The sequence below is a fragment of the Drosophila suzukii genome, chromosome X, assembly GCF_043229965.1.
Source record: "Drosophila suzukii chromosome X, CBGP_Dsuzu_IsoJpt1.0, whole genome shotgun sequence".
In the NCBI taxonomy this organism is placed as follows: Eukaryota; Metazoa; Arthropoda; class Insecta; order Diptera; family Drosophilidae; genus Drosophila; species Drosophila suzukii.
Window position 1 is genome coordinate 26207285 of NC_092084.1, and position 14075 is coordinate 26221359.

Genomic DNA, 14075 nt, shown 5'->3' on the forward strand with positions numbered 1-14075 from the left:
TTCGACAAAATGGCATGCGCCATTGGATATACCATAATATATTCTGGAATATGTGCAACCAATGAGTACAGGAGAATTTTTTTCTCCACATATTTCATTCGCTGCACAACACATCCCGTTGCATCTAAATGCAATGTATCCTTCTTGATATTGTTCACCAAAATACTTATATGTTCTCTGTTCCACAAATACACTTCCAGTTTCGTTGATAGAAACTGAAAGAAGTGCGAAAATTCCTACATTTGATATCAACGGCGTCCTTAAAGGTATCTTTATCAAAATCCTCTTTCGTGTTCTCCCCTGATATAAAATTCCGGTAATAGGAAAATGCTTATTGATCATTTGATCATTACCAATTAGCGCCCTTTTTGTGTTGGCCAAATTTATCAATTTATTTCTAAATTCAAATGCAGTGCTGCCTTTAATTTCTATTTTGAAAAGATATCTGTTAACGGCCCTGCACTGAGTAGATTTTTTAAAGCTTATGGAATGCCTATATCCGATTCTATTCAAAAACATTTTTACATTTCCATTAAGAGATCCCTGAAACTTGTAAAAGTTGCAAGCGGGATCTTGACAACATGCATTAGCACAAATGGATTCCTTATTCAATCGCAAACTTTTAAAATTAATTGAACACGCATTATTAACAGAGAAAAAATGTTCTCTTATCACGTGCTATATGCTTTTTATTTGAAAACTTTGTGCTGCATTTCAACACTATTTCCATAAAATTCTGAACTTGCATTTCAGCTATTAAAATTTTAACCGGCTGTGGTAAGCTAATCTGACTTGGATCTAAATTCACATCAACATTTAAGCTTTTGTTGCGAAGCCGACAAGTTTTTCGAAGACATTTTAATGTAGCTTTGATATGACTTTCGTCAAACGGCATGGGAATCGAAGAATGACTTAAAGTAATATTAAGATCTATATTTAATTGGACTCCGTCTTTATCGCCATTGGAATTTGGGATATTAACTTCAGGAAAAATTATTTTGTGATTTCTCTGATTTATTTTCAAACTAAAGTTTTTTTTTTAAAGTCAACTTTTCTAAAACTCTTTTGTAATTAAAGAAAATTTGTTTCTGCAATATTTTTGGAGCAACTTTTTGCTTAAAATAGCCACTATTGGCAACACAACAATATTTACGCAAAGACTTAAAAATTCCCTATTAGTCCTAGCTCTAAAGCGGCTTCCTTGGTCTTGGTCTTGGCCTTGGTCACGTTTTAAACTTTATTTCTGAAAACAACAAGAAAATATTCATGTAATTTTTTGAATCTTTAGGGGAGAGGTCGGTAAGTTGGGACGGTCTGCAAGTTGGGACTCCCGACTTTCTCAAAACTTCTATCAAAGAAATTTTTTATATATATTTTTTTAATCCTCGCCATCGCTACCCCGCTCCTGGTCACCAGGACGACGTCGGCCCCGACTTACCGGCTCCTCTCCATCGGCGTAGCGCTCCTGCTGGCGCCGACGTTGCGGCTCCTCCTGGGAATCCCCCAGATAAAAATTAGTGATTGAAAAATAAATTTGTATTGCTAATATAATAAATAAATAAAATCAAAAAATAGACTTGCATATTTTACCATCGAAATTTGGCGTGCCATCTTTGAACTTCCCGTTTCTCTTTCATAGTAACGGGGATTGTTTTCGGCAGTATGGCAACTCCACAATAGCAACTAAGAATTTTTAATATTTTTTTTTAAATCAATAAAATGTCAAATTCTACCAGCGGAGTTTTCTGAGTTCTTCAAAAAATCCAAAATAAGTACGAATATTCCATATTTCCAGTGCCGACCAGCCAGATATTTCCCAAGAACCCAATTTTCTCATATATCTGTCTGATCGGCCATTTCCATTGTGCATACGATCGCCATATTCCGGCTTCTTTTTCGTATTTGCCATTTCCATACATATTCGTATTCATATACACATACTTCTATTCGCGTTGCACCCTGCGAACATTTATACAGCGATATATTACAATACAGTCCACATTATTTCCAATTTCCGAATTTATTACAAATTTAAATTACAATTTACACCATATGCCCGGCCATCTCAACATATGTACATAAGGGAAAAAGTCACGTAGCGCAACGTAAGGCAACGTAAGCACGGTAACCCACGTACCTTCGTTCTCGGTACACCCTACAAACATTTCGAAAGCGACATTTACAATACAGTCCATTATTCAATAGAATAAGTTAGCCGCGCACTTTGCTCTCTCTGAGCGCCGGCAATGCTTTTTTCTTTGCCGCTAAGTTCGGCCGGCAACTATTTACATACACACACATACGCGCGTAAAAACATTTCGCATTGTCTGGCTCTGACGTCATAGCTTTTTTCTTGGGAGGTTTGTGGGCGTTAGAGTGGGCGTAGCAAAATTTTTTTTGGCTCAATCGATAGGTATTGACAAGACTAATACATTTCAGTTAAAATTTTCTATCTAGCATCAAAACTGTAGGAGCCACCATTTTGGGCGGTTTGTGGGCGTTAGAGTGGGCGTGGCAGTCTACTGAAACAAACTTGCGCTGCGTAAGAAGCTCAGGAATCTGCACGCCAAATCTCAATAGCCTAGCTCTCATAGTTTCCGAGATCTCAGCGTTCATCCGGACAGACGGACAGACAGACAGACGGACATGGCTAGATCGACTCGGCTAGTGATCCTGATCAAGAATATATACATATACTTTATGGGGTCGGAAACGCTTCCTTCTGCCTGTTACATACTTTCCGACGAATCTAGTATACCCTTTTACTCTACGAGTAACGGGTATAAAAAGGGTCGCGATCGCGAAGAAGTAACTTCTGAGACACTTCTGCGCGATAAAACGGCGATAGAACACATTTTACAAAAACAAAATATACATGTATCGCGTAGAAGTAACTTCTAAGTAACTTCTGGACGATAGAAAGGCGATAGTACACATTTTACAAAAACAAAATATACATGTGTCGCGTAGAAGTAACTTCTAAGTCACTTCTGGACGATAGAAAGACGATAGTACACATTTTACAAAAACAAAAAGGGTCGCGATCGCGAAGAAGTAACTTCTGAGACACTTCTGCGCTATAAAACGGCGATAGAACACATTTTACAAAAACAAAATCATTGCGAACAAAAATTGTCTTCTAAATGACTTCAAGATGTTGAAAAGAAGATAGAAAGAAATTTGGAAAACATGTATTTTGTTTTTGTAATTTTTTGTCTATTTTCTTGGCGTCCAGTCTGCATCTCAGCAGGTACAGTGCTCGACCAAAACAGAACAGTAAACCCTTTCTAAAAGAACCAAATATTTATATATTTTTATATTTGTTCAAAATAATAAGGTAAATTTATTTTATATATTAATATATGTTTAAAATAATAATAATAAGATTGATAGATTTTGTATATAATTATATGTTTAAGTATTTATTTATTTTAACTATACCTTAGATTTCAATTTAAACAAACATAATAATATTAAAAAAAAAAAGAATAAAATATATTTTTAAGCAAATTGAAATTAAATAAAATATTTAATTCGACCTCCTTAGTGAACTTAATCTTTTCGGCGAACGCCCCCGTTACTTAAAGGTTCACTGAATAGATAGTTCACTGTATTTAAAAAAACAACGCTCGCCCGTTAAAAGGAGGTCGCGACAAATTGCCGTTATTCCTTTATTTCTGAAAATTCTTCGGTTCTCCCTTTCGACCCACGCTATTATTTTCCGCCCAAGCGTCACTTCGTTTCGCGAATTGTTTGTGGTCAGTGCGGCTGTGTATAAAATTTGTGTGTTTACAAAATATTGCTTTGTTTGTTTATTTGCTTCGATTTTAAAATGTCCCTACTAACAAAGGCTGCTAAATTGCGTGCTAAGCGTGAAGCTGCACGATTATTTTCAGCTATTTACGAGACTGAGGAGTCAACAATTGTTGCCAGCTCGTGTGAAAGAATATGCTTAGATGTTTGTAAAGAAACAAAAGAGTGTAATAATGTGCCTGTTATTGTTGATACTAATGCACCTGACGAAGTAGATGTTGCTATACCTGACGTATGTATTGATGTACCTGACGAAACAGATGGAGATTTTGACAACATTTATTCTAGTTTGACGAGAGTAGTGACAGCGATAGCCCAGAGACTTTCGCTGAGCAGTTAAGGCGATGGGCCATAAAAAATAACATTGCCAATAATGTTTTGAACGAACTTTTGGTAATATTAAGAAATAATAACATGAATGTGCCCAAAGATTCTAGAACCTTGAAAAAAACTCCTAAAGAAGTTGTAGCCCGAAATATGGGGGACGGCTTTTATACACATTACGGTTTGTCTGACGCGCTTACAGACTTTTTAATGGTAAATGACTATGAGTCAGAAATAATAAATATGGATGTAAATGTTGATGGCTTGCCATTATGTAAAAGTTCGTCAAAAAATGTTTGGCCCATATTATGTAATGTTCCTGGTTATCCAGAAGTAATGTTGATAGGTGTTTACGAGGGTTATTCAAAGCCGAAAAACGCTGACGAATACCTGAGTGAATTTGTAAATGAAGTAAAGGAACTTGCCGAAACTGGGTTCGCATACAAAAACAAGATGTACAGTTTAGGGATCAGATGCTTTATTATGGATGCTCCAGCCCGATCATTTGTTTTAGGAATAAAAGGACATTCAGGTTATTATTCTTGCACAAGGTGCCTTCAAAAAGGGGAAATGGTTAAAAATCGAGTTGCTTTTTTAAAAATTGGGATGGACCCTCATCGGGATAACAACTCATTTAGAAGCAGAAGTCAACCTGAACACCACAACAAAAAAGATTTAACTGTTTTAGAAATACTTTCTATCGATATTGTTAAACAAGTTGGGTTGGACTACATGCATATTGTTTGCCTTGGAGTAGTAAGGACTCTCCTTAAGTCTTGGGTAAAGAAAAAAGGAGAACAGTATTCCTTACCCTCATGGAAAATTGGTGAGCTTTCAAGCGAACTAAAAAATTAAAAAAAATCTTGCCCGTACGAATTTTCTCGTAAGTCTAAGTCCTTGGACGAGCTTGATCGTTTCAAGGCCACGGAACTTAGACAATTTTTGTTGTATTATGGGCACTTTAACACTTTTTAAATTTATCCCTAGCAATACGTATATTGTTAAATAGCAATTGTTCTTTGGCAGATATTAAAATGGCCCAAAATCTCTTAATAGGTTTTGTAATAGAAGTATCCTCGTTATATGACCCTTGCTTCATGACTTGTAATTTTCATTATTTGCTTCATATTCACGAGGAAGCAAAATCTTTTGGGTCTATAGAAACAATAAGCGCTTTCCGTTTTGAAAATTACCTACAAACTATAAAAAAACAGGTTAAAAAATCAAACAATGCTGCTGCCCAAATTTACAACAGACATGTTGAAAAGAGTTATACCCTCAAAAGGAAGCAAAAAAACGCTGATATAATATTTGGTCGACAACTTTCTGATAACGAGGAACTGTATAGTTTTTTAAAAACTAATAAACTTTTACTTCTCTGTTGATTTGCCTAACAATATTTGTTATGTCAATGAAAATGTTTTCCTTATTAACAAAATTAAAAAGATAGAAAATGTTCCGTTTTTTGAAGGTAAAATTATTATTAACTTACAACCACTTTTTGATCAACCTTACAATTCATCAAATTTTGGTATTTTTAAAGTAGATGAGATGATGAAATGAAAGTATTAGCTTTAACCTTAGCAACATTAAAAACAAAGCAATAATATTAAAAAACACACAAAACACTTTCGCTATTTTTCCCTTCGTGTAGAAAATAAAAAAAATGGATTTTAACACCGGTGCAGGTAAGTATTAATTGTATCAGTTAATGTTTATTTATATTCCAAAACCAACTATTTCATAAAAAATTAAACAAAAATACAAGTTGTATGGAAACTAAATAATTAATTAATTAATTAATGCTCTCTAAAAATTATTCGGCCCAAACTTTATTTTTTTTGCAGATTTCTAAAGTTTGGGGCAAATAGTTTTTTGAGTGTATACATATTACACAATAATAATTTTTATATTTTAGGAAATTCTTATCCGTCTCAATTTGACGCAATTTCGCCCCATAGTAAGTGTATAAATCTTAATAACTTTTGGAAAAATTTCAGATTACCTCTTTGAGAGGATATTGAAGGAACTGGACATGAGTCGACACAGGGAAGACCAAATTTTAAAAGAATTGGAGGAAAGTAGGCGCAGGGAGGAAGGTACCCAAAGGCTGCTGAAAACGCTTACGGAGGAGGTTTTTATGCTCCGTGGCGAAGTTAGACAACTTAAGTCCTTACCGGTTCCGGAGCCTGTGGCCAATAATCTTCAAATGCTGCCCTTCGAAACCCTGCCCGATTTCCAAGATTTCGACCAAAAACTTTTGAATGAGGATGAAATGCGGAGAGAACTGGTAATTTACTTATATTGAATGCCGTTTACAATTACCTGATAAATAATTTTGGCCTTTTTCTAGAAATCAAAGCTAAAAATGGTTGGAGGAAATGATGTTCCCACATTTACAAGGCTGGCTATCAAAGCAGTTATATCGGACAAGCTGGCTGTGGACATAACGTGGCGGAGAACTCTGGAGAAACCCAGCATCCAAATGTTCTCAACATATGCGATTATTAAAGGTAACGCCCCAAAGTGTATTTTTATTTTGACTGAATAAAAACCCATTTTTGTTTCTGTTCCTTTTAGAAATGGCTATTAGTAAATTTCCAACGTCAACGGAGTTGGACATAAATAAAGTTATTCAGCAGTATTTCCTACATGCCAGAGACCGTATTTACAAGCGTCAAAAGCCCTTATAAGAAAAATAAAGGCAAACCGAGATAAATAAGTCAAATGAATATTTTTTATTTTTAGATTTTCCAATTGGGAGAGAATCTTCTAGGTATCATCTACAAGCGTCTGTTATGTCACTTCTGAGTTACTTCTAGAAGTGACTTCGGCGACACTTCCAAAAGTTACTTCGGCGATATCGCATTCGTATCGCGGAAGTGACTCCCGTCGGGAAGAAATGTGCCACTTCGGCGACACTTCTAGAAGTGACTTCGGCGACACTTCCAAAAGTTACTTCGGCGATATCGCATTCGTATCGCGGAAAAGACTCCCTTCGGGAAGAAATGTGCCACTTCGGCGACACTTCTAGAAGTGACTTCGGCGACACTTCCAGAAGTTACTTCGGCGATATCGCATTCGTATCGCGGAAGTGACTCCCTTCGGGAAGAAATGTGCCACTTCGGCGACACTTCTAGAAGTGACTTCGGCGACACTTCCAGAAGTTACTTCGGCGATATCGCATTCGGATCGCGGAAGTGACTCCCTTCGGGAAGAAATGTGCCACTTCGGCGACACTTCTCGGAGTCACTTCGGCGACACTTCCAGGAGTGACTTCGGCGACACTTCCAGAAGTAACGCAGAAGTGACTTCGAGAAGTGTCGCCGAAGTATCACATTTCTTCCCGACGGGAGTCACTTCCGCGATCCGAATGCGATATCGCGGACGATCGTTTTCATCTTCTTGAAGTCACTTAATAGTGCCTTCCGCGATAGAAAATGCTTGCAGGGCGTATAGGTAGCCCCTTAAACCCCTTGGTGAGCTTGATTGTGAATCTATCGAATTGTTGTTGCAATTGGCATATTTTCTAGTAGGCACATTTCTGTATAATTTGTATTATATCGATAGTTCTTATATTATCGACTTGTCGATATCCAGGTTTGCCCATCGTTAAAATTTTGACTAGCACGCCAGTCAGGTTCGATTGCTGCTGGGTGAATTTGTTCATTGCGCAGCTATGCTGCGTATTTTATATTTATTGATAAGTCTTTTTAACGGTGTGAACTTTTGTTACACTCTTTCGCTAGTCACTTACAGCAACAGCATTCGGTTTTACTTAGAATTAAATTTTGAATTTGTTATAATGTACTCTTTTTTTAGTCCTTTGATTCGTTATCTACGTAGGCAACATTTTCTGCCAGCCCTTTTTTAATATCTTTCTGCTGGCAGTCCTTCAAACAAGGTTTAGTTTGATTGGATTTCATTATTATTTTCTAGAAACAAAGTGGACTGGGACAAATCAGAACCCCTTCGGTTTCAAGCCCGTTTCATTCTGGACTTGGTAAGTTTTTGAGACATTGGTTGCACGTACTTAAACTTAGAGAGTTATACAAATTGGAAAACGCTTTCGATCAAGTTCACACGGATGGGCGTATTTTATATATATGGACAAAAGTCCACCGGTAAGTGGAAGACGAGGTTGCAGATGCACTCTCGGTATCGATGTAATCCGATGTATCCGTCTCATCGTACATCACCTTTAAGTGTTATTCCTCGCTGCATTCATCTGGATGAGATTGGCCAACCACCACCACTCACCATTTACCGCTGTCCAATCCGCAATTCTGATTTTTTAATAGTTCCTAAATCTGCAGTCCACAATCATTAGTATTACAAAAGATACCTTCACAAATTTAAAGTGGCGTATACAGGAGGTGCTCTTAAACGGTGGACCGATCGCTTTGGCCTCTCGGAGTAGCCAGTGATTGTAAGATCGTTTTTCTTACAAAAACATAAATTTTATTACTCATTTGAACACTTATGAAACATGCGGTTGAAATGTTTTATCTAGGAAAATTTAATTGGAATAGTTTCCAACTTAATCTAAATTTATTACTACTATTTTTTATTTGGCTAAGTTTCCAAAAGGCATTGTGTTTGAAATCCTTGTAGTTTCGGATTTTGATTAGATGTATTTCTAACGGAGTCGTTGTCACCTCCTCGCCAGCATCTGGTGTCTGCGTTGCCTTCTTTTTAGTGCAGCAAAAATTCTTTACGCACCGCATTGCCTTCTGCAGCGCCTTTTCGGGGGGCTCCGAGGGCTCCATCAGAGCGATTGCATCTAGTATTAGAAATTAAAAATTTGGTTTAAAAATAGAACGAGACGAGAATAACAACGAGTGACCGAAAGTAATAAAAGATACGTTATTTTTGTCATTTAAAGTAAAAACCCCATAAGTCTTTTAAATATTAAACTTACAAACAATAGTTACTTTCGGCCCCAATAAAAACTTACTTAATAAGGCGCGGACGAAATTTGGGCACACTTTCAGCTTCTTCTTGTTCTGGCTCCCATTGTAGTTGTGGGACAGAACAAGTTCCTCTGAATTCACGTTCAGAATGGAACGGCTTGCCTAAAAATATAAGAAAATATTAAAAAACAAGGAAGAACGCTATAGTCGAGTACCTCGACTTTCAGATACCCGTTACTTAGCTAAATGGAGATATGCACGCAGCAAAGCGAGATTAAAATGCGCCACCTACCGGCGGTAGACAGATCTAAACGTTATGGGCGAGTGGGCGTGGCAATTTTTTTTTATCAAACGATAGGTATTGACGAGACCAATACATTTCAGTTAAAAATCCGGACAGACAGACAGACGGACATGGCTAGATCGACTCGGCTAGTGATCCTGATCAAGAATATATATACTTTATGGGGTCGGAAACGCTTCCTTCTGCCTGTTACATAGTTTCCGACGAATCTAGTATACCCTTTTACTCTACGAGTAACGGGTATAAATAGTAGTAATAAATTTAGATTAATTTGAAAATTAACCCCTTCAATTGAAAACATACCACGGGAGAGATTCGATTCCGATTGCGCAGATGGAAGCAGGTCGAATGGAGTGCCCATTCACCAATAAAAATACCTTCGCCTTGCCTATCGAAAAATTCCTAAAATACCGAATTGTGGGATTATAGACTGAAGCCAGATTTTCATTATTCGGTATTAAGCATAGCTCGCAAATAACACTTAACCGTTTTTTGTTTTGTGGTCTGCACTCTAACACAACCTCTCAACAGACACCTGAGTCTCCGGTGTAGCCAGTACAACGTGTGCGGGCGCATTCAGGTGTGGCGACTGCAGCTTTATATCGGTAAAAAACTGCAAAATGTTCGTATTTAGTGGCAAACGTCCATGCATAAGGTCGAAAATTTTCTATGTCAGCATAGATTTGGATCAGTTTTTTAGATGCAGGCTCTTCTTTAATTTCGGAGATTGTCTGTACGCCCTCCAAATAGGCGGAACACAGAGACTCCTCTTTGTTAGCACATTTATCACCGTCGGATGTTAGCTCCTTCTTCCGGTCTTGGATATCAACCTCCCATGATGGCGCACTTTGTGTTGGGGAATGCACCTTAAATAAAAACTAAATTAGAACATATTTTTTGCAATGTTAGTTTAGTACAAGTGTGAGTTTTTGACATGGACAATATACATTGCTAAAACATTTAATAGCAATTAACAACAATAAAACAGGACCTAAACTTCAAACACACGTAGCCTTACTTACTTTAGCTCGAATGTTATTTTTTTTACATTTAGCTTTGCTAAGCATTTTTGCTGGTCATTTAAGATGCAATAAACGCGTGGATCAATGTGGATTGCACCTAACACCGCATCATTTTCAAGTAACTCACATTCTCGAATTTTGATCTATCCCATTATTTTTTTTAAATATAATTTTGGCTGTTCTCGCACTTTAGTTTAAGCTCCATCCATATTATAAAGAATTCGCGGTATACTAATTTTTTATTCTGCAACTTTGAGGTCGCTTCGTATGTGTCCTTGAACCCGTCAATATATACCTCCTTCCAATCTCAGTCCGCATTAATACTAATGCTAGGGTGTACACCAAAGAAATCTTTTAAATCTAACAATTTTAATATCATTATATATGTATGTAGAGTTCCATCTCGTAACAACATCAAGACATGTTACGTTTTTTTTGCCCTCGTTCAACCAACGTGCACAGGTTGAATACTTTTAAATATTTAAAATAATATTAAAAAATTTTAAGTTTTCACTTACGTATTCGTTTCTGTACGCAATAATTTACAAATTTTGCGACATGATGAAACTTTAATGCTGTTCTCATCTAGCTTGTTGTTGTCGAATACGCACAATTGAAGCGAGTGCGGAGCACTCGAGTTTTTCCATCACATTTTCATCGTTAATGTCATCGCGTGTGTCATCGTCAGAAAGAGTCTCCGAATCGTCATTTAAAATTTGAATGGCTTTTATCATGTTTTTTCCATTATCAGATGTAATGCTGTTTATATGGTTTTAGGTTTTCAATAACATTCATTTAAAACATATTTGGCAATTAAGATTTTACCTGAAGACTTGATCGAGGGTTATTCCGTGAAGTGGCTGTTTGATGAAGACATCCTGGCACTTTGGGCACTTCAACTGGGAGATGTGCTTCTTCTGAATGTGCGAGTCCAGTCGTTGGCGCGAGCCGACGGACTTCCCGCACTGGTCGCAGCTGAGTACGGACTCGTCGGTAGTGGAGTCGCCAACGGGCTCAAGACGGGCCTTTTTGTGTGGCTTCACATTGTGGTTTATTTCTTCCAGTTGAAACACATCAGAAATGGAGGATGTGTTCCGTGTGTGTTTGACTTGCTTTTTGCGCTTGGCGGGGTATTCACCATTTGTGGTGACCCCAGAAACACCTATGGGGCTTGTTTTGCCTTTCTTTGCCTTCAACACCAGCCAGGACCGGCGGACAACGCAGCCGACTAGAATCAAAACCCCGCAAGGACCAGCCCAAACCACCTACCAGCGTGCCAAGACTGATCTAGTGGTGAGCGCCGGGGCCAAGGAGTTTAAGAGGACACTACTCAACCAAGAAGGAAGAAGGAAGCATACTCAAACGTCTGGCCACCAACCCCTTACGAGAAAGCCAGGTGTCAGCGGAGGATTACCAAAAAATCCAAGAAAATAAAGCCTGAGCAAAAGGCGGTGATCCCAGACATTGAATCGCAATGACACCAAGCGACAGCAAAAAGCGTGAGTCGATGGTCGATGGAAGTAGCACAAACACCGAGCAAGAAGGACAAAACAACCAACCGCGGTACATGGTCTACGTCTTTTGCGGAAATAGTAAAGAATCGGAAGATCATTGGCGTCATCGACCAGAACGATGTAGGCGGCAGGATCCCAAAAAACCCGTGGGGTCTGGTTAGACGGGCACTTGCGACAGTGGCATTGAAAGTGCAGAACGAAAACCCAGGACCGACCCCCGACTGCACAGATGCGGGGTGGTACCAGGGTAACGTGAAGCTGATCGCCTGTGAGGATGAAAGATCTGCAGCGCTTTACAAGGCTGCCATCACCAAGGTTGCCGAGGTCTACCCCGGGGCCAAGTTGACCGTATGCGAGGCTGTGGATATCCCGTCCCGACCGAGGGCGAGGGTGTGGCTGCCGTCTGAACCCTTTGAGCTAGAAACTATTATCACCCTCTTGACCAGGTTCAACCCGAAGCTTCCGACAGAAGGTTGGAAAGTGGTTAGACCCTTGCAGCGCAACAGAGCCGACGGAACTATGGGTTCGCCAAGGTGCAACTCCGCATCTGTGATACGGACAAGCTAGTGGCGGACAACCTGGCTGCTTGCGCGTCCTACGAACCCCCGAGTGATGACGATATGGAACACGTGCAGACCAACCACACAGGGTACGCGTCCACCGATTCGGAGCTCACCGAAAACCTGAAGCAGCTGTGCACACAGGGCACGACCGGGGCGCGCTGTGCTCCAGGACATAGTGAAAGAAGCGGAGAGTACCCAGTCCGAGTTCAGCCCTCAAGACGGTGCAGTATCTACAGATTAATCTGCATCACAGCAAGGCAGCATCTTCTGCCCCTCTTCTCTGGGTTATAGCAGTTAATAAGTTCCTATCACTTCTAGAGGAAGCGGGCACTAAAAAGGCAGCCTACGCGGAAGACGTGGTTACCCTATTACAAAGAAAATTTTCTCAAACTCTTTGCAACCTGATGGAGACATCCCTATCCACCCTCTCCATGTTATAGCTTGATCAACAGAAATTATAATAGATTACATTTGCACATAACGTAGATTATTAATTTATTAGATTTAAAATATAAATCATTTCAGTTTCGCTGCCGTTCTTGTGGGCGTGCCGTGGATGTAACCCCTTCAATTGAGAACATGCCACGGGAGAGATCCGATTCCGATTGCGCAGATGAAAGCAGGTCGAATGGAGTGGCCATCCACCAATGAAAATACCTTCGCCTTGCCTATCGAAAAATTCCTAAAATACCGAATTGTGGGATTATAGACTTAAACCAGATTTTCATTATTCGGTATTTAGCATAGCTCGCAAATATGTACGTCAAATTAGCGCCGGTAACTTAGCGGCGATGGCAGAACGGTGGAATCTGGAACATGGGGCCAATTTTATTTTTTTGATTTTCTCGCCTTTTTGGAGCCGAATCGAAAAATATTAAATGCAGAATGGCTTAGAATGAACATATCTAGCTTGCAAACATATCCGACTTCTAGAAATCTATTAGAAATCTATTTAAAATATCGGGTCCCCCAATTTTGTTTATTGCTCCCCCACAGAGGTTGTACCAATATGCACGGTAAACCTGGTTATTGGGTGTTAATTCAAGCTTTTTGTCAGAAAGTATCATTGAGCTAAAGCAGTCAGTTTTTGAGAAAATCGCTTAACAGTGAATGCACCTCGGATTTTCCCCATACAAAAAAAGGGGGCAAATATTAAATTTCACAGGGCTCCACTCTCAGACGTTGTACCAACATGCACGGTATATTGGCAGATTGGGGATCGCCTAAAGCAAGTTCAGTGAAAAAATCATAAAAATAAAGCCGTCAGTTCTTGAGAAAACCGCTTTACAGTGGGGGAAGATAAATAATTAAAAGAAGTGCCGTCAGATATAAATTTGAACCAGAAAGTTCCAAGACATAAACCACTATGTAAAAAATGTATTCAGGACACCAACCATGTGGGAAAAAAATTATGTTTCGACGCTATCTCTATTTTCAATAATTTTGACTTTCACAGACGTAGTACCACCATGCACGGTACCTCGTTGGAAAGGAAATTAATTTTACTAATTAACTAAAGCGGTACGGCAAACGAAAAGCCGTCAGTTTTTGAGAAAAACGCATTATGGCACTGCTGGATGGCTACAATTTCTTCAACATTTTTGAAAGAAAGTCTAAGAGAC

At 38.9% G+C, this 14075-nt stretch overlaps 1 protein-coding gene across 2 annotated transcripts; it reads left to right on the forward strand.

Moving 5' to 3' along the window:
* Positions 1-3555: 3555 nt before the first annotated feature.
* LOC118876766 (uncharacterized) lies at positions 3556-6851 on the forward strand. 2 transcript variants are annotated; one of them, XM_036820036.3, is made up of 4 exons: positions 3556-5825; positions 6138-6427; positions 6491-6650; positions 6718-6851. In XM_036820036.3, the coding sequence occupies exons 1-4, from the start codon at positions 5804-5806 to the stop codon at positions 6828-6830; spliced, it is 585 nt and encodes a 194-aa protein (XP_036675931.2). In that variant the 5' UTR covers positions 3556-5803; the 3' UTR covers positions 6831-6851. The 2 variants fall into 2 exon arrangements, with proteins under 2 accessions (XP_036675931.2, XP_070853846.1); XM_070997745.1 differs by having other exon boundaries at positions 3559-4045.
* Positions 6852-14075: the final 7224 nt, after the last annotated feature.